At 29.5% G+C, this 22,036-nt stretch overlaps 2 protein-coding genes across 3 annotated transcripts; both read right to left on the minus strand.

Annotated features, from left to right (window-relative positions):
• Nucleotides 1-398: 398 nt before the first annotated feature.
• On the minus strand, nt 399-10,990 carry LOC141451259 (ethanolamine-phosphate phospho-lyase). The gene is made up of 9 exons (XM_074122515.1): nt 10,831-10,990; nt 7,316-7,434; nt 6,320-6,554; nt 6,142-6,232; nt 5,184-5,383; nt 4,570-4,691; nt 4,221-4,318; nt 3,457-3,701; nt 399-2,947 (listed from the first exon to the last, which is right to left on the minus strand). Exons 1-9 carry the CDS (start codon nt 10,893-10,895, stop codon nt 2,779-2,781), a joined length of 1,344 nt encoding a protein of 447 aa, XP_073978616.1. The 5' UTR covers nt 10,896-10,990; the 3' UTR covers nt 399-2,778.
• A 4,292-nt stretch (nt 10,991-15,282) lies between these two features.
• LOC141451273 (uncharacterized) lies at nt 15,283-21,963 on the minus strand. Of its 2 annotated transcripts, XM_074122538.1 has the most exons (11): nt 21,853-21,952; nt 21,514-21,564; nt 20,958-21,102; nt 20,458-20,636; nt 20,346-20,369; nt 18,959-19,003; nt 18,716-18,868; nt 17,745-17,777; nt 16,883-16,938; nt 16,341-16,462; nt 15,283-15,670 (listed from the first exon to the last, which is right to left on the minus strand). In XM_074122538.1, exons 4-11 carry the CDS (start codon nt 20,494-20,496, stop codon nt 15,537-15,539), a joined length of 606 nt encoding a protein of 201 aa, XP_073978639.1. In that variant the 5' UTR covers nt 20,497-20,636; nt 20,958-21,102; nt 21,514-21,564; nt 21,853-21,952; the 3' UTR covers nt 15,283-15,536. The 2 variants fall into 2 exon arrangements, with proteins under 2 accessions (XP_073978639.1, XP_073978638.1); XM_074122537.1 differs by having other exon boundaries at nt 20,958-21,564; nt 21,853-21,963.
• Nucleotides 21,964-22,036: the final 73 nt, after the last annotated feature.

Consider the following 22,036-nt stretch of genomic DNA (forward strand, 5'->3'; position numbering starts at 1 on the left):
TTTACCGTACAAAATACAACAAATAACTATTCAACGTACGTATATACGCTTATTTTTACCATTGAAGGCTTTGTTATCATTAAAGCATACTAGACAAGTAATGTTGTTAGAAGAGATGCGCAGTAGCCTAATGTGTTGGGCATCGAAGATCAGCCTCAGTGTTCCTGCTGGTGCATGTAGTTCCAAAATGTTAGTAAAACCTGGATGAATTAGTATCAAGCTGGGTGCCGAAACAACTAAACTTTTTTGGAAAACCAGAGTCCAGATTATAAAGTTCCAAATAGAAGATGAGGTCGATCGGACTATGATCGGCGATAGGTTTAGTTTAGTTTTAATACTTTGCCTACTGCTGTAACACATATGTCGTAATGTCAGAATTGAATGCAAGACCAACGAAGAAATTTTAAGAAATCGGCCTTTTCAAGATGACAATTATGAATAACGTCGGAAAGCTCTATAAAATCAAGATGTGTAACCATAAAAGAGTGCACAAAATTAGGACATGTATTCAATGAAAAGATAATGAATCTTCTCTTTCGAGACCGCCTTCTCTAATGCATGGCCTTCATAACTTTTCTTGCTTCATTTTTCACCGAACATTGATTCTGTTTTTAAACAAATATATAATGTAATTTGGGCATATGTGGTGATCCTTTATGAAATAATATAACAAAGAAACTGATTAGAAAAGGAAGGATCGGCTCACCAGTAAAGACCTTGAAAACTATAGAATCAAAAAACAACGCTCGCTCACTAAATAAGAGATAAAGACAAATATTAAAGTTCTATTGATTGGGAAGAGCGACGAAAACAAATCCACTTATTAAACACCAAGATCTTTACTAGAGACTATGGTGATTAAATGGAGGTATAGGACGTCTCTTCACTCATTATTGGAGTAATTAACACTAAAAAATCCAAGCTGATAAACATTCTTATTCTCAAAATAAATATCGCAGTTCGAAAAGTAGGTCACTGAGGGTGTTTAAAACTATTCACGTTATACATTTTAGTAAAGTTTCATACATTTTAAAATGTCATTGCAACACAAATTCGACCAACCATGTAAGAGCCTTCAATTAATAAGAAGACATTTTTTATTGTAAAATTTACAACGGACGCTATGTTTGGTAATAATAATATTCTGCTTCAGACTTTTGTATATTTTAAAAAAGCATTGAAAAAAGATCCACACACTTTCCCAAAATTTATAAATTTAAAGCAAAATTTAATTCTAATAAGCTACACATCTTTATTTAAACTGCTACCATTTCTATGTAAGTTTGAGAAAATTAAATAAGATTAATGTTTGATGTCTATAACTTGTAAAGTTTTTATATTTTTACTTGTTTTAATAATATTATGTGGTGACAGTAAAAATTAGATTATTATATCTCACGTCTAGTGAGGCCCATACAGTTCCTCTAGTCCAAAAAGTTTTAATTTATTTTTCATTTTTGAAAAAAATATGTAATAGTGTTGTACAAATAAAATTAATTTTCAAAAAAATATACATCAATATTTAAACGCCAGTTTATTTGTACATTTTGTTTATGTTAATTTTCAACATGTTTATATTTTTTTTCAATTTACAAATCTGTCAATATTTTTAATTTCCTATGTTTTGTAATACAAAAGTTTATTTTCAGTATTTTAAAAATAATTAATACGTTTTTTTGTAAATTACCTTACTGTACTGTAACAATAAAAAAATATAGTGAATTGAAAAATATATTATTGAACTAAGTTGTTGCATCATTTCACCCATGTGCCATTATTTGCCCTAAGTATTTATTTAATATTTTTGTAACTACCTAAAGTTCCAAGCTTTCAACAGTCATTTGGCTTGTGCTTGTTCTAATGAAAAGGAACTTTTTACAATTATTTATTTTGTAAGGAAAGGGATTATCTCAGTGGTTAGGGTATATTGGATTTCAATGAGGAGACTCCTGGTCCGAATCCAGCTTCTTTACAGACCTATCTTTTAAGTGCAGTTTTCATTGTCTGCCCGCGAGACAGAATTTTCATGAGTTACGAGAATCATAAGTGGCACAACTCTCAAATAATTTTCAATAAAAAAAAATTTATCAAATTATAAAATAGATGGGCCTACAAGTGAGTACTAGTATGTCAAGTTTAAGATTACCAAAGGCCATTTCGGAGAAAACCATGTCAGATGACGAAATTGTTCCGTATATTAATATAATTTTTAAATAGATCTGGAATGTTCAATCTGAAATTTGGGCACAATCTATTCGCGTAAAAGACTTTTATTTTTTTATTCATTAGGAATCCAGGGCCTCCTTCTCCTACTTTCAAGCCTTTGCAATACAATAGATTGGAGCTCCTTCTTAATAGTGTACAGTTTTCTATTTGCCTCCTGTTTTCCGCAAATCCCACCGAGTTTAGATTTTTTATTTTATTATCTAACATTCTGTATTCATTATTCTTCAGTTGTAAGTGGAGATACGAGTACTTTATTCTACATTTATAATATGTATAATTTATAATTTATATACATGTATGAAAAGTACTTACATACAAATCTATGTATGTAAATTTGCCATTTATTGTAAAAATAGTGCAGTTGTCCATTTAATAAATAAATTAATATATATTTTTTATTTTCTGCCATTTTTTATTTCATTCACGCAACTGCCAATAATGTCTGCCCAAAGACGTAACATGCTTAATCTAAGCATTGCTTGATACAAACAAAATATGTAATAATGCATCTCTTAACAGAGGAGCAAATTCAATATAAATAAAATAAATTTACTATGTAGTTCCATTAGTGATCACTTGTTTCTTAATTTCTTGAAAAATTAAATCCAGTTTATGTAATAAGAAGTCAGCATCTTCTTTTTCAAATACCATGGGAGGTTTGAATTTAAGAACATTTCTGTGTGGACCATCACAGCTGAGTAAAACATGTTCTTCTTTTAATCTAAAAAACAAAAAAAACAAAACAAAATATTGGAATACTTAGAGAATTGAATTTAACTCACAACTAGCTCCGATTAATTAAATGGTGGTATCAGCAAGTGTTAATGCAGCAGACAATCACTGAAATCCCGGTTTCTTCAGCTTGTTGTTTTTACACTTTTATTACCTTGGAACCTCTTCAGATTATGGTCTGAAGACCCCTAGAGAATCAGACTGAGCAGTGAGAAGGTTCCGAGCGCTAGAGATCTCACAAGATGCAGTGCTCATATAATAATAGTAAAGATAGTCTTATTTACATATACAGACGAACATAATCAAGATAGTTTCTTAAAATGTACAAAGCAAACACAAGGGCTTCTTCTGATTTTTTGAGTTCCACCTCAGGTCATCGACCCACCTTATCTTAAATTCTTTGAGGTTCGCTGAATAACATAGCATTAATGCCTACCTTGACAATATTAGAACAAAAACAATAAAACAGTCAAAATAATTAGTTTTACAATATTTTACCTAGAAAGTATCTTTTGGGTTTCTTCTGTTGCAGGAGTTTTTGTACGTCTATTTTTTACTAGTTCAATACCAATAAAAAATCCGCTTCCTCTAATATCTCCAATAATGTCATGTTTTGCAGATAATTTATTTAAACCACGTATCATGTGCGACCCTACTCTGGAAGCATTTTCTATAAGGTTGTCTCTCTCCAAGACTTCCATGACCGCTAGTGATGCAGCACAAGATACCGGATTGCCACCAAACTAAATCGAAACAAATTAAAAGTTATAGAAACTTATTTGATTAAGGATTTTTGATAATTTGATTTTTACGTCAAAAGCAATAATAAGCTACTGTAGGAACTATTTCTACAAGAATGAAAATGAGTTTTAAAAGATCAAAGCACATCATTTGATAACAAAGGTTTTTTTTGAGTGTTTATGGAAATGCAAGTAAATTTTATTTTTTTTATTTTTTATACCCCACAATTATGGAAATCTATTTATTTCCTGCCTATGGATATTTTCTTTATAGCACACTTTTATAGGTCACTGTCCAGTAGGGCTAATGAGAACAGATCTTGAAATGCGTTGATTACTAGCCAGAAGCTTAGTTCAATCAAGTTCTCGCTAGATCGCACGAATTCCTTCTTCTTCAGAACTGTCTTTTTTGTAAAAAAAAAATTATACCAAATCTGTTACCAACATCTTAACATATTGTTACTTCATATTGTTGCTATAATAAGATGTTTATTAAGAATTATTTAAATAATAATAAGTTACCGAATTGAAAAAAGCTATTCCAAGATTTTTAAAGCTTTGTGCAATAACATTTGTAGTAATTACTGCAGCTACTGGAAATCCATTTCCCATCGCTTTGCCTAAAAACGAAAGAAAAAAATTTATTGAAAATAAAAACAATCTATTTCACGATTATGTATTCTATTAACAATTTCAATTCAGTATAATTTAAGTGTAAAGTAGGAAAACTTAAATAGTTTATTTCTTGTAAAAACTGCATTCGCCTGGGAACATGTCTGCTGCTGTTTCTTTACCTCAGTTGTAATGGTGACTTAACTAATAAATCTTATAAATCATTCTGAAAATTTAAACATATAACTTTCATACTTACCAACTGTAACTATATCAGGTACAACTTCTTGAGATTCAAATCCCCACCAATACTTTCCAAGCCTTCCAAACCCAACTTGAACTTCATCAGCTATACATACACCCCCAGCTTTTCTTATTAGCCTAGAAATAAGTTTTTTGAACTTGATTCATTAACATCAAATAAATTCTATTCCGTGCAATATAAGAAATAGTTTTGTCAAAAACTTCATGATACTGCTTATTATTATTATTTTTTTTTTTTTTTTTTTTAACTTCCTACAGTAATTTAAACTAAATAAATCAGGCTATAGGAGATGGAGTTCTACTTTCAATTCATTCTTAAAAGACTAGCAAATAATTTTTTACTTAATAATGATTTATTAATAATAATTGATTAATAATAATGATTAATTACAATACCGATAATAAGTACGTAAATTCTACAGTAAGAGAAAACCTCTTAGATATTTCATATCAAATTATTTGTTTTTGTTAGTTCAGTTGTTTTCTATTATAACTGATGCGCACAGTCCATTAAAAGAAAAATACAAAGATAATTTTATCAACAATGCAAATGATAACGTTAAGATCTGTACATGAATGTATTGTTATTAAATAAATATTGCTTCTTACTTGTAAACATTTTTCAAATAGTTTGGTGGAAAAATAATTTGGCCACCACAGCATGCAGCTGACTCAGCAATGAAAGCTGCCAATCCTCTACCACTATCTTTAATATCTTCAATCAGTGGTTTAATTTCATTAGCATATTTTTCACCCAAGTCTTCGTTGTCGCCACGATATTTGCCTCGGTAAGCATCTGGTATGGGAGCCTAAAAATTATTAGTGCATCATTATCATCAAGAACGGCAAAGACTTCTACTAATTAAAGCCCGTTATCCTTTGGATGTTTGACTCTCGGAGCCTTTTTCATTGTACTGATTTTGTATTTTTTGTTCACCGACTCATCAGCCATTAGTGCTGATGAAGATTTATTATTAAGTTCAATCATTTATCACTGCAATAAAAGGCAAATTCTAAAAGATGGACATAGATATTTGCAAAGTCAATACTAGCTATCCATTGCAATAAAAATAATTTTTAATTTTATTTTTTGGATTTACTATTTTTAGGACCAAGCCATAAAACCTGTTAAGCCTTTTTAACATCAATTCGACTGGTTTAAGTATTTTGATGCGTTTTCTACTCATTTTTCGTGAAAATTACTACAAATTGCTCACTAGTTTTTAATGATAACAACATCTGAGGTTATGCTCACTAGTTATTTATCATTTAAATGTCTCTTAAGCGTTTTGTTGTTAGACACGTCTGGATTTTTATTAGAACAGTTTCTTAGCGCAGTTCTGTAAATCGCTTCCTCAGAGCAATTTTTTACGTACCTATTATTTAGTTTACTCTCAAGGTGAGACCACAACGTAGTTCAATATAGTTTTCTAATAATTCTGCAGTCCTTTATTTATTTTTCTTATAAATTTCTCCAAATAATTGTTTATTTGGTCAAACTTTTGCCCTAAACTGTCTTCTTTAACCACACTTATCAGGCGAATTATTGCATTATTAATTTACTTACCACATGAACCCAATCCTTTTTTGGAAACTTCCCTTCCTCATATTTGTAAGGAGATATATCCATTAAAATGATTGAATTTCCATGGTATGCCCTTAAATAGTAGAATTTATTAAACACTACTATCCCCCCCAAAAAAATTAATGTCTGAAATTAAAATGGTCGTTAAAGAGTTACTCACCTATCGACACAAATAACGTCTTTAGCGTTAGTATGAGCTGTTGCCAGTCTTAAAGCTAAATCGTTGGCTTCTGATCCTGAATTTACAAAGAAACATACAGAAAGTGGTTTTGGCATTTTATCTGTTAATTTCTTGGCACATATTACTAAATTATCGTGTAAAAATCGTATATTTGTGTTGAGCACTGCCATTTGATCAGTACATGCTTTGACTACAGTTTCATCACAATGCCCCACTAAAACAGAAAGTTTATTTTAGAATTAAGTTTCATTGCTTAAAGAATTGATCACCTTAAAGAGGTATTTTTCTTAAAACCAATATCTGATTTGAGCACGTAGCTGTACCATATTATAGGGTACTTACTGGAAGTACTTTTCACCTTTTGCCACTTAATAACCACATCAACCTACCAATCTAGGTATTCTTCAGTCAGACGCATTGATAGCGAGAGGTTAGATGCGATGTCTGCAAAACTAAATGACCTTGGATATTCATAAGGAAAAATTGATAGTAAAGTATGTTCTATCCGTCTCCGTACATCACCAGTTCGGTATGGTCGCAAAGAACGCATAAGAAGAATACTTTTCCAATTGTTAACTGTCACTTAAAGACTGTGTTTGGGGAGGGGGTGAAGAAAAGGAATTGAGGCTTAATGAGGGATTTCTCTCAAAAGTATGTATTATGCTCATATTTTGAATAATTAATCAAGATGCGGATTGTCATACTAAGAAAATATAGTATATTAATCAAATATATTCTATTTGATTTGAAGAAGCGGTCTACTTTTGTTTTATTCTGTCTCGAAATTCAAGAAAACAACATTGATTCGTAATACAATCAACTTTATCACGTACAAATCAAGTGTTTTGTTTTCATTTAAGTTCCTAACGATGTGATCATTCTTCCTCTTCTAAACTCAGCTATAAATACATCATTTTTTTTTTTACAACTCGTCTAAGGAATTCTTAAAAATATTACAGCAGAATTTATAGTTACCATGAGCCACATTGTTTATACAATCCAAATAGCGTGTACCATTTTCATCGTACATATATTGACCTTTAGCTCTCACTATTTTTATTGGATCTTTTTGATAAAACAGTTGACATGCTTCCCTACAATATAAAAATTTCTTTATTATATAGAAAACTAGATGAATATGTTATTTAATAACAAGTTGCTTTTCTTGTTAACGAAATATTGAATAAGATTGAGATTTGGCCTCAATATTGATTGTACGCTATCGTGAATGTTATCTTTATTGGTTTTAGGCAAGAAATAATTGCAAGTATAAGCTACCTGTTTTTGTGTTTATTAAATAAATACAATTATTTTGAAATACTCTAAGCAATTGACAATGTTATTAAAATAAACAGAAGTTTACTCCTGATTTAAGAGAAGGTCCAGGATTTGTTGTTGTTTTTTGTCAGGAACAATTTTTTTTTTAAACACAACAATAAATTTTCTTGTTTTAGATCTCTCTGGTTTTAAAAATGGACAAATTTTCTTTAAGCTGGAATTTGTATTAGTCAGCTTTTCAACGAAATTAGACAATTAAATACCAAATCTTACCTATACCAAATCTGCAACGTTATTTAGTCAGTACTGGATGTCTAGACTGCGTTTTATAAGAATGGCTAAAATATTTACTCTGCAGATTTCTCAAAAAACACATTTTCTTGTAAAAATGGCTTTTAAAAATAAAGTAAAATGGGTCACATGAAAGTGAAAGAACATTATAGAGACGACATTACTCCCTGAGAACCGATAAAAAAACTCGGAATGTATTCCAGGAAACTGACATAAATAAAATGACTAACTGACAATATCCTATTCCTACATTTTGCGAATTTTAATTTGAGTTATTTTCAAAAATATTATTTAATGAAGTTCCACTCCTAATGACTACGGTTGAAAATTTTTAATGATTATATCAGATCATTATATTATATTATATTTTTATAGGATAGATTGTACTGATAAATAGCTCATTAAAAAGCCATTCAGATAAGGTAAATCACAAACATTAATTTGGTTTCTTGAGGTTAATAAATTTAATAAAATAAATAATAACTTAGTTATGTGAGGTACTTAATAAATAATTGTTTTTACTGAATGCTTGTGCATCCATTAACTAAAAATCAGATACAAAAGATAAAAACAACAGTGCCTAAATATTATGTATCTAAAATGGCCCACTTCAGAATTATGTAATAATCTGTTTAGAAAATTATAGATAATGGCAGGGCGTTGACCTTTCATATTATTATTATTATTTTTAATATATTGTTAAAGAATAAGATTAATATTTAATATAGTTTTTTAGCTTATTGCTGGTAATATTTTCTCCTTACGCCAGTAAATGAACCTCTTCGGCCTAAGGGATCTTGTCGCTCAACATATCTTTTCAACTTGTCTAAAGCCTTGTCACGAATTTAGACAAGTACTTGAATTTCAAAGTTCTGATACGCAGGTCAACAATCCAATTGTTGTGCAGAAATGACTTGTCCGAAAACCAACTCAATGGGAGGGTTGTTGTTACCTGTTTCAGAGGATGAAATACGTGGTTTATGATTTGAAGGAGGCCGTTAGGCTTACCTAATTGCTCGTAGGAATTTAATTCTCAAATTTGTTTAATTTTTAAAATTATTGGGAAAAGAACACTTTTCTTTTAAAGGAAAGCTTGTTATGAAGGTCAAGGCCACTAAATTACTTTGGACTCTTTTTTTATTCGCATTTTTACTTAATTGCCACCAAGCTTTGATTGACTACAAATAAGGTCAGAGTTGAAAATATGCGTAACTGGTAAATTTAATAAAGTTACTTTATTCTGTCTCAACTTTCAACAAGTAATTTTCAATAAACTAGCTCTACTTGTTTACTCCTCATTGGATATCAATTAATTGATTTGTCGGAAAATAGAACTGATATTATTGAATGCAATTATATCTGAAGATTCCTTATTAATCTTTGCAAGGGAATGTTCCGTCTGTTAGATTACTTCTCTTCAATTCTCAATTCTTAATCAAGGTTAGAGAATAGTAACAATTTATAGCTCAAATTTAAATTAAATAGTTTACTTATAGTATGTTTTACAACAGACTATAGTAAAAAGTGAGCAGAATTTTGGATTTGTGACAAATTGTCTATTTATCTTCTGTGTAGAAATATACAGTGTAGAAATATTAAATAAAAAACTGCTTTGAGAGAATTTTTCCTAGAAAGTATTAGTTTTGAAGCCATTGAATAAATTTAACCGTTCTAACTTTCATATTTTCTTCAAACTCTGAATTCCAAAAATATATATCATTTTTTTAATTGTACACCGTTTATAAATTTGTGAACACTCTGAAGTGATAGAGAAAAGCCTATCCTCTCGACATCTACCAGAACAATTATTAAAATAAGTGTTCTAGATTTACGATGAGAAAGCGGCAAAAATTGGGAAACTTTTTTCTATAGTTCGGTTACCTTTGGTGGTATTTCGAGTATCATTGGTTTTCAAAACATAAAGAAATAGGTCAAAAAAAAAAAAATTGTTTTTGTCACTGTCAACAAAATCTTCTTTCCATTATTTAAAGCTTTTAGGTTAATACTATGTACCAATAATGCATAATATTGTGTAGAGAACATCTCATATGTCATCTCCGAAAATATCTCATAATCGGAAAAATCCGCTAAGTTAAGGGATACTTTAACTCACGCTCAAAAAAAAAAGTCAAATTCGTTATTTTTGCAATAAATTTTGGCATCCTCAAACGTACGTAAGTGGTATGACCAAAATTAGATTAAATTATTCCTCCAAATTAGTAGAAAGACTACCCTACCCACCACTATCTCTAAGATGTGCTTTTAATAGAACTTTTTTGAAGTATATAGTTACTACTACCATACTATAGTAGTTAGAGGCCTACAGTCTTTGTTGAGTGCAATGAGAGCACTAAAGAAATAAAAAAACTTATACAATTATCATGATTTTTGTTAATCCTTTCACCAGAAGAAAGTCAAAATAAACACATTCCTTCCTGTTTAAGTAAATAGAATGTAATTTTTTCAGCTCGTTCCTTCTTTATCATTCTTATTAAAAATTAAATACTATTTCAGCCTTTATGTTAAGTATGAGTTTAGTTTTTTAAACGCTATCAGAACATTAAAAAATAATTTTGTATTGGAATATACTTTCTGCACTTTCTAGGAAAAGTTTTAATAAAAATTTCATTTAAAATGCTCTTAAAACAAAAATACAATGAAATTCATATTATGTTTAGTTTTAATAAATGTTCGTGGTGAATCGTAACTATTAAAATGAGAGAGACTCTCATCATTGTATAATAGTTATAAATGTCACCACTGAGATATGGACAGATGAGGCAAGGGTTACACTGAGTTTTGCGCTCAGTAATTGACCTCAGTAGAGTTGTTGTGATTTCTTTTCTGTCAGATTTATCAACAATATCTTAATCAAAAGCATGAACTTTTTGCAAATTGTATAAACAGAAAAACCTACGTACCCGATATGTTTTTTACGTAGAAGAATTGTTTCAGTTTTGGAAAGTTGCTGTTTTCTGGAAGCCATTACAGTAAAATACTTCAAAACTTTTTAAAATTGTTTCTTATGGGACATTTATAAAACTAGTTTCTTTATTGCTAATATACTTTCTTTTCACTCAAGTTATTTACGTTTTATAAAAAGAGATAATGTTTACTTGTAGTAGTGAGTAGATAAGATTAGATGACCTTTTAATTTGATAACAATTTTATTATTTCAGCTAGTATTTTTATTGTTTTTTCAAGTATATACTAATAGGTACTATAAAATTCTTTATCTTTTAGATAATAGCACTGATATTTTCCACCTCTCTATGCTGCTAGACAACTGAGATTAGTAGTATAAATTTGAACTTGGAGTGGAAAAATATCTTATTTTCATTTAGGTTCGTCAGATTAGTGGAACAATATTTACTCTCTGACCATCATAGTTGATGAAGGGCTTAAGCCTCAACCACTGCAGATTCCCATCCTTCTCGGTCCTTCGCCGTCGTTCACCAACCACACAAGCTAATAGCCACCAAGTTGTCCTCCACGTTCCTCTGCCTCCAATAAAAAGATCTAATTCTTTGAATAGTGTCACACCGTAAGCGATTACAATTTTATGTTTTCACGTTAATTCACGATTTGATTTCCCTGAAGTAGAGAATGTGTTGTTTACTTTTTGATTTGCTGAGTGGGTTCGATAAATATAGTTCAAAAACGAAAAAAAACTCAAACAGTCAAATGTTATATTCTGTTTAGGTGCCATTAGGAGACCTGCTAAAAAGATTTTGTTAAAATCATAATCTGAGCCTCCTTGCGTCGTTAGAATAGGAAGCGAATAGTTGAGTGCCTTCATAAGATGCAGTTTTAATGAGCTTGATTCTAGAAATTTTTTTTATCATCCTTGACCTTATTTTTTTCTACTATCGGGATATAAAAATGTATTAATCACGAGTGCATTTATTATTTTTTTAATTTAATTATTTACATTTAATGTTCTTATCATTCTTATCGGGCTGTTTATGTTTCTTTATTTTAACACGCGCAATTTAAAAATCTTAAAATGTTTCAACAATCCTCTCTTCCTACCTAGTAAACAATGACTTATTGTAAGAAAATCCCGTTACGAAATACTGAAAAAGCATAACTCTCTTTATTTGCGATTTATTTATTTTATAATTAAGGCTCAAAATTTGAGAGCCTTCCTTTCAGACCCTTACTCATTGCACTACGGCCCTCGTATTAATATGTATTTTCTTACTACAGAAAACGTGTCCATAACTGGTCGAACTGAGTCTTGTGGCGAAATAAACATGAACTAATCCACTTCATTAACTTAACATTCTTACCTTCTGCATAAAGTACCGTTAACAGTAACAAGACTATTTGCACAATTAAGAACTTCAGGTCAATACTGTATTTCATTAAACATCAGCAACAATAAGTATATAATTAATCCTCAAATTTTCTGTAAATTTTGTGATTTGAAAGTGTAAGAAGATTTGCCACATATATTGTTTATTTGTACAGCTTATCACTCAATTAGACAGAAATATTTAGAAAGATGTTCTTTTTGTCTATATACTCTCTGTTAGGTTCAAATGATGAATTTATCATGAATTATGTTTTTATTTATTTAAAAGAATGTCTGAGAAGAAGAGCCGAACTTTATTATAATAATAACTTAACATTCCTAGGAGCTTCTTACAGCTCACTGTCCGGTGATAGACAGTGTTGTCTGTAACGAGAGAACACTGTCCGGAGGCCGGCAGTGCACTGAAAAAAGCTCCGGGCGCCAATAACCTTAGATGTTGACGCGCCTTAAATCATTAAAAAAAAAAAAATAACTTAACATTCTTACAAAAAAATTTGTAGCGTGCAAGAAATTTACAAATAACTCAAAATTTAGAACAGGGGTGTCCAACAAAAACTTATTGCAGAGAAAATGCAATTGACAAAAATGGGAAACATTCTAACTCTTCCGTAGTTTTACTGGAATTTCCTTGCTTTTTGATTTTAACATTTTATTTTAATGCCAAGCGCGTATAATACACATTAGGTAGGCTAGTTTTGGAGGCAGAGATTCAGATAAAAGGAAAAATAGAAAAGTCTAATTAGTTTTATCGAAAATCTCTTATTTTTGTTTCTATCTTTGCATTTGTAGACTGAACTTACATTATACCCATTATGTGGTCTACGTAGATGTCCAGATTCAGAAAAATTCACATTTGTGGATTAGGATGTAGAGGTTCAGAAAAAAGAGAAAAATACAAATCGTCGTTAGTTTTGCAGGAATTTCCATGCTTCCTAATTCTAACACAGTATTTTTCTGAAAATCAAATATTATACACATTAGGTGGCTGGTTTTTAATGTAAATACTCAGAAAAAAAAGTGAAAGTGGGGAATCTTCTTTAGTTTTACTGCAAACTTTTTATTTTCTTTTTATAAGATGGCATTTGTAAGTCAGGCGTATAATGTTTTCATAGGATCGGCTACTTTGGAAATATAGGTTCTTAAATAAGAAAAATTGGAAAACCTTCATTGGTTTTACTTGAAATTACTTATTATTTTTGTCTAACACTGTATTTTTTTGAATGGTATATATTATATACGTTAGTAGGCTAGTTTTGTATATGGAGATTGAGAAAAAGTGGAAAAATACAAACTAATTTTAATGGAATTTCTTTGCTTTCTGATTTTAATATTGTATTTTTTTGTCAATCGTATATTATACATATCAGGTGTTTTAGTTCATCATTACATTGTAAGTCAATAGTTCAATTTGAAGTTAATAAACAAATTTTGTAAAATTAGGATGAATGTCGCGGGCCATAAAATTGTTCAAGGCGGGCTACATGCTCCCCGTGTGCCGCGGGTTGGCCATTCCTGTCTTAGAACATTACAAAACAAGTTCTGTGCGCCAAATGACTTCTCAAATAGTATAATTTATATATAATGAAAATCAGTTAATTTTGAGGTGAGACGAGACCTGCAAAGTATTGTGGTACTGGGTTGGATTCCAGGCTAGGTTGTATAAAAATATATGTTAATTACCTTAGATGTGCCAGTTTATATTTTTGAATTATTGCACCAGATTTATTTTTTGTAATTGTCCAACGAAATGAGGCATTTCCAGAATAGAGCATACTATATACAAATAATAAAATAATTTTTAATAGTATAAAGCAGGGAAGGGATTAGCTATGAGGTTAGCATACTGGACTCACACGCGGAGGTCCCGGGTTCGAATCCAGCAGCTGACCCTTAGATTTTCTCTTCCTAGGAGCTTCTTACAGCTCACTGTCCGGTGATGGACAGTGTTGTCTGTAACGAGAGAACACTGTCCGGAGGCCGGCAATGCACTGGAAAAAGCTCCAGGCGCTAATAACCTCAGCTGTTGATGCGCAAAAAAAAAAAAAAATAGTATAAAGCACCCTTCTCCATCATGTTTAACTTATAATAAAATAATTCCTCTTTATATATTTCAACGCAAGGTATATTAGATAACAACCTGCCAACTCAACTGATTAAGAAAGCTTTGAACATGTCAAATGCTATTTTGAGAAATATTTATTACATAAAAGTATTTATATATTCATAAATTATATAAAATAAAGTTTATACAAATTGACATTAGGACATTAAGTCTACTGCTTCCTTATTCTTATTTGTGAACCGTCGTCAATCAAGCATGTAATGTTATTTATCAAATAGTGTCAATTCAGTCTCCAAAGAAGGATGCCATTTCTTCAAACTCTTTCCTAAATTATTACCTGCATTATTATTATTTCCAGATTCAGTCTTATTTTACAAAGTCCCCTATACAGTTTTAGATTTTACTTTCTTCAAACTGCTGATCTAATAAAAAAAACTAACATCTCTGTTAAGGTCTGTTTTCTCTCGTTATTACGAATCCCATAACAACTTCAAGAATGTAATGTAGATGAAGTGTACGAGTAAAACTAACATTGTACCATTATGATATAAAAAGGCTTTACTGTACACTGCAATTACTTTTGAGTTAATTTCTTTTAAATGTAACTCTTAAGAGTAGAAATGTACAATTTCCTTAAAGAATTTTAATTTATTAAATTTGATACCACTGAATGAAAAAATGAGTTCCTTTTATAAAATTATGCAAAAAAAAATTACTAGTTTTATTTTCTCATATGGAAACCCTTCGATTTTAAGAGATTATTCAGGTATTCAGAACTAAAATACAAAATAAAAGAAAAACAAAATACCTCATTGGTCCAAGACCGTCGGAGGGGATTTTTAGAGATTAAAAATGCTCAAGTTCAAGAATTGTAGTCAGTAAAAGTTGTGTACATTTCCACAAGATATTTAATATTTGACTATTGTGACTTTGGAATCTAATTTTAGTTATAATGCGAAGAAGATTATGATTTATTATGAATAAAGAAAAAAATTATACTAAAAATAAAATTATATTTAAAAATAGCCATATATTTTTACATTAATAACTTTTTAATTTTATAAATTTTTTAACAAACAATATGAATGAATAATATTATCAACACATAAAATTTTTTTTTGATAATTATTTGATAAATTATTCACATTTATTTTAAACAGTGTTCATTTAGTTATATATCTAAACAAGCTTCCATATGAATTCTGTTAAGTAGATAGATTTTCTTCTTCACTATGCTTAATTCTTCTTTAGATGTTTTTACTTTTATTATCATTTTCTTTAGAGGCTTCTTTTGTAATTGGCTTCTTGTTCTTCAATAGTGGATTAATTGGCATAACCTTCTTGGCAGGCTTTGGTTTAGCTTGCTTGCGGGCGGTAATAACTCCATAGAACAAAGACAAAAAATGTCAAAAAATGCAAATAACATTATTCATTGTAACGTAGAACTATAAAAAAGTATTAATATTTCATCTATTGTTTGGAATAGGCTTCCTGATAAACTTTGGATTAATTTTTTCACTGATCAAACACTTAAATCAGTTCAGCGTTACATGAATGTAAATAATTTAGAATTTTTTTTTCATCTTTTTTTTTTAATTGAAATTTAACTAGAAAGAATTCAAATTGGCAAAGCCGGTACCTAATTGGGGGCACGCACTACCAGCAAGAACAAAAACTTTTGGGTGCATTAGTTACATGACAAAATTAACACTTTCTGAACACTATACATTTTATATTAAACAAAATTTTATAGAAGGTTATAAAGACGACCAACTTTTGGAAGATCTTAGCGAGGATGACGCTCGTAACAATTATAGCATTCGTTTAAAGTCCCTGAATGGATGTATGTATGATACATAATGACTTATGAATTGTACTATCTGAAATGAAGAGTGCAAAAATCTAGCAAAAATATCAATTTTTTCGAAAAGTATTTCTTTAGCGTTGCCAACACAAACTATATTATTTTTTTACACAAACTTCAAAAATTTAGAAAACATGCTTTTATTTATTTTTCTCGTGGGTTCTAGTGAAATCATATAAAATATTACCAGTTAAACTGCGTTCCAATTTCTTTTTTTGAAGTTTCAAAGCGTTGATCATCTTCTGCTGTTCCTGGGGAGATATACCCGATGAAGCCAACATTTTATTCAGTTCATCAACTAGTTGTTTTCTTTGAACAATAAATAAATAAGAACAACAACAAATGCATTATACAAATAATACCGTCTTGTCTTAGCGGTAAAACAAAAAAAAAAAACAAAAAAATGATCCTAGAAGCAAGAAACAATAGCTAGCCTCATATAGACTTTTTAGTAAGGCAAAATAAATGGTACATGTGCATTTTTTTACTTAGGCCAGTGAAATACTGCATTTCTTGATTCCACACATTCAAACAAATATATACAGGTACAAAACGCACATGCACTTTGATGTATACTCCAACAATAAGAGGTATAAAGTGCAATAATTTCGAACTTGGTTTGATAAAAATAAAAAAATCATTTAAAGGTTTAAAAACTATTTAAATTTTGTAAATATTTGAAAATTCCAATTATAGTTTATATTTTATTATATTTTTGTTAATACTTACGATTTTTCTGCCATGTTCAAAATGCTATCACAGTTATTTTTTATTTCACGTAGTATCTGTAAAAAAAAAAATGATGTAAAAAGCAAAAAACAAACTTAAAGCCAATAAAATATTAGATATTTACATTAGGCAAATAGAATAATTGATTAATAGAAATTATTTTATTTTACAGAACTTAATTTATTAAGCCTAAATCTACAGAAGTCAATTCTTCACATTTAGTTTTAATGCTAGAGGTAATTTTTAATTTTATTTGTGTTTTCCACGGAAATCTCAAAATGAATAATAAATAACAAAATGACTGCGTGAGAATAATCATGGAAGAAATTCCACCCATATAACCTTTTTCGTCATGAAACACATGATAACTTCTTACATCTCCCAAATACAAATTCTCCTTTTTTTAAATTTCCGTCAAAGGCTATATAATCAAATAAATATGCCTCATTATGAGAAAAAATGAAAAGAAACAAAAATTGCTTAGATCTTTCAAATAAAGAGCTTGCCCATAGAACCAAAAACTACAATAATAGACAAATTCATCTCTCACCTATCTTTTTGGAACTTAACTTTTAAACGGTTCAAGAGAGTAAAAATTGAGAAATAAAGGAATAGACTACAATATTTCCCAAACCTAGGAATACGCAATATATGGACGTGACACTGGGTAAAACAAAAAGAAAAGGCGAAAAAAATGACGTCTTTTTTTGAACTAGTTCTGATGGAACCTTCTTCTAAGTTCTGATGTTACTAAAGCCCCAAAATCTCTAGGCTAGCCGAACGCTATACAAACAAGACAAAGAGTAAAATAACCTCAAATAAATCCATATTCAAAAATAAAATAAAAAAATTGACTACAAACCTCATTGCAATTCTTGGACAAGTCTCTGACTTCCTGAAATTAAATCAGATAAATAAATATTAAATTCTAAAAAGGATTGTTCGGTTTTTTGAAAATACCTATTCATATTTTTACATGGAATTCTTATTTATTAGATATAAGACTGGTGTTGTGAATTTGGAAATTCAGTGAAGAATAATTCTCTCGCTTAAAGTTATAGTTTTCAAGTGAAATTCTATTGTATTGAAGGAGTAAAGTGAAGAATGTAAATAAAGTATAATGCAAGCTGGACTTTACATTTATGAATATGTTAGCAGATCAGTAAAAACAAAACATAAATATCATGCTGTGGTTACTGCCAAATACTAGGCTTTGCCCTAAAGAGAAACCAACCTTTCCTCTGTTTTACTCAAAATAACAATTTTTATAAGTTATGTGAGTTTCCGTTTTTTAATTAAAGTGAATATTTACATAACTGATTAAACTGTGGTAAGTAATGCTAGTTCATTCTCTCGAATTTAAAAACCTGTAATAACTCAAAATCGATAAACTTAATGATAACGACACTTCTTCTTAAGAGGGATAAGAGAAAATACATAAAGGGACTCCCACTTTTTTATCTTACCGCAGTTTACGTTTTTGTTTTTAACTTAAAATTTTTAATACAGAAACAAAAAAAAAGAAAAGGAAAACCAGCTGGATTCGATATTATACATTTCACTAATTTATTATACAATAAATTGTCATAGAAGGTACTGTGAGATCCCAGTCTACCCCAAAATTTCTTTCAAATTTTCTTTTAAAACATTTTGTCAATTAAAGTAAAAACCTAGATGTAAGGTTGTAGAGGGAGGGGCTTTTTAAAGTCTAATCCACTGCAACCTAAAAATTTTATTATGAATGCTTAAGTACTAGTCTTAGATTGCAGTCAATAGTGGGTGTGTTCGAGATGAACTAGAATTGACAAAGAAAATTTTGTTTATTTTTCTTACCGATTGATTTGTAGTTTTTCTTAAGATCTCACAAGCTCTAGCTTTCTCTCTGTTTTCTCGTGATTCTCTAATCCACTTCGTTGTCAGATCACGATAAGCTTTTTCATCTTCCGACAATTCATCATAACTCCTTCGAAACTCTGGTGGAAGATTCTAAAAAAATAAGATTACCTAAATTTATAACAAGAAAAAATATAGATTAGAAATAAATAATAATAATAAAAAATATTTTCTAACATTTACCTCATAGTTAAGTCCAAGAGAATATAGTTCATCAGTGGGTTCTCCCTTCAAACATAACAGTCAAAATTAAATAACATTAAACACAAACAAAAAATTCAAATATTCATATGTAATTATAATTTTAAACAAACTTAGTGTCCCTACATAAATATGATAATCACATTTCAGAGTTCTGTTCTAGTATATCAGAAAGAGCTAGTTGGTTAATGATTTGTTTCATATAGCTGACAAGAGATAGAAGCACAAGTACTAAATTCTTGTTTTATATGACAAATTTCAAATAAAAATTGAACAGAAATTTTAATTTAATAGAACTTTTTTATCAAATAAAAACTTATCTATAGTAACTTTTTCTTATAGTAAATAAGAGATTATTTACTATTTATAGTTTAAATTAATTATGTTCACAATACCTTCATTAGTACTAACTTTTAAACTCAAATTAATGAGTTAGAACCTTAAGGATAACAATAAGAGAAGCAATGAGAAGTTTTCATATTTTTAATTTTCTCTTACAGAAAGATTTTTCTTATGCATATTTTATGGTTCGCATGTTTTTCTCTGTAAACTGGCTTATTGTGGTCTTCTCATTACGAACCAGGTTTTAAAAAATGAATATGTTCGATGTGTGCGTTGTGAGAATGTGTATGCGTGAGTGAAAAATCGGTAAAACTCACAAAATTCAAAGAAGTAGAAATTTTATTTTTGGTTTAGTACAAACAGTGAACCTACAACAAAGATTTTACAAAAAAAAAAGTATATATTATCTAACAGAAAAGCAAGTCTGCTAGATCTATTTTTAGTTTTTTGGTAAGTGCTGTAATGAAGTTCTTTAAAATACGTCACACTATACACAAATGCAAGCCTTTACTTAAACCAATTTTAAGGTAAATTTATTTTTTGAATTTTATAAAGGTCATAAACTACCTTCGAACAAACCTTTTAGCACGTTATTTGATTCTAATTCGTGTTTTGCATTATTATAATAAATTCGTAAAAAATTATTTTAAATTTGAAACAAATCGATTTACATAACTAGATAATTTTGATGTTCACAACTAAAAAAAAAAAAAGCTTCATTGATGTTATTTAAAGTTTTATGTACCTACACTAAATCTTGTAGGATTATTATTTTTATTTAAAATACATTATAGGAAACTTATTTTAATGAAGTTCTGGGGCAGTTCACCGCTTTACTATAAAATATCTCGTTATTTCAGACAACTTATAAAATATCGAAGTCAAAGGAGTATCAGTTAGACTTCAGAATTGAAGTAAGAAGAAATCGTGCTAATATTCTTATTATAATGCGTTTGCTTTAGTATATTTTTTCCCCTCAGTTGTTATTACTTAATAAACAAAGTTTAGATAAATACTTTTTACTTACATCAGAATCAACATCAGGTAACATCTGAAAACCCAACAACATTATCTTATTATACTACAATTTGAATTTAATTAAAAAAATAAATGTAAGTAACATAAAATAAAATACGTACTCTCACATCTTCTTTTGAACTGCTAAGATGATATTCCATTGTTTTGAAGTAAAAAATAATTTGTTAAAGATGTGTAACGTGGTGCTGGAAAACCTCTGAGTACTGAATCCATACTAACCGTACTAGTTCGCCCTTTGTCCAGGTGTTACGTTTAACTTTATTTACGGCACATAGTACAGCTATTTGCACAAGAAATTTCATTCTTTTAATGAAATCAGTATTTATTTTTTTAAAATAATATTTATTAAGTTTCTATTATTAAAGAATTTAAAATATTACTAAAGAATTTAATCGAGTGAAATTATTAACAATGAATTTTCACCAGTTTTTTGGTCTCCTAAAATACGAGAAAACTGATGTGAATACTCAACGATTTTTTCTTACTACAATTTTTAACTTTAGCAAAGTTTTCCTTAAAACTTCTAAACTATTCAACTTAATAGTGGCCTTCACTGTTAAAAAAGATTCATTATAAAATATTAATCATAATAAAATGCTACCCATTGGAAAATCAGTTTTAAAAGAATAGCGAGAGTTAAGCGGAATCCCATCCTGCATATGCATTACATGATTTTAGGAGTGATGATCTTTAGAGCGCATTGGACTACACTCTTCTTCATGGATCTTAGTACCCCTGTGGGTATCCTAGAACACAAATAATTCTTATAGCAATTCTATTACACTCATAAAATCATAAGGACAAAGAATTTTAACACTATTGCGTCGAGTTGTGTTCAGCTCTATGTGCAGCGTGCCTCTTCCATCGTCTGAGGCCTATCTGCAGTCTTTTTACTTCATTCAAACTAGGAGACTATGAGTACTGAATACTCCTAGCACGCCCTGTTTATTTGTGCACATATTTCTTTTGTTTCCCTAAATAAAGAATAGTAATTTTTCTACAAATATACATTTTCAGAATAATTTGTGCCTTGTTCGTTATATTTTACTAAACCTCCTATTATCACATTTCACATGCTCTGACCTGAATTGGTGTTTTACCTTACTGCTAAGGGAATCGTCCGTCTGCATTAAAAATAAAATGTTTAAATTATTTACCTTCTGGAAGAAAAATCAATGTCCCTCGGAAAGTTCACTCAGTAATGGGCACTAAAAAATTAAATAAAAATTAAAAATCTCATGTAATTTTCAACTTTTAAGCAATTTTTAATCAATATTAGTTTGTACAATATTCTTGACTGAATGAAACACTTGGAAATCAAGTTCTTAAACAGATAATAAAATGGATAATTAAGCAGAATAGTGAGTGGTTAACTTTAGTAACGGCTACTCTTCGTGTAATCAATATCAGAATAAACATGCACATAAAATTATTCTTTAATGTTTTTCAGAACATTTTTTTTTATATATAAGTAGTCTAACAAAAAATAAAATTACTTTTTCCATTAATAAATAAAGTTTCCTTGCATTGCTGCATTAACCTACAGGAACAAGGACTGTAAAGTGCTGCGATCTGAGAACGGCACTACGGCAGTAACTGAATCCCTAGACATGATATCGATGTTGTGACCACCCCACTTTCTTTTAAGCAAATTGTGGCAGTCTTTATTTTCGATTTAGT

The sequence above is a fragment of the Rhodnius prolixus genome, unplaced genomic scaffold (assembly GCF_049639745.1).
Source record: "Rhodnius prolixus isolate KJV_2025 unplaced genomic scaffold, Rpr scaffold_8, whole genome shotgun sequence".
Lineage (NCBI taxonomy): Eukaryota > Metazoa > Arthropoda > Insecta > Hemiptera > Reduviidae > Rhodnius > Rhodnius prolixus.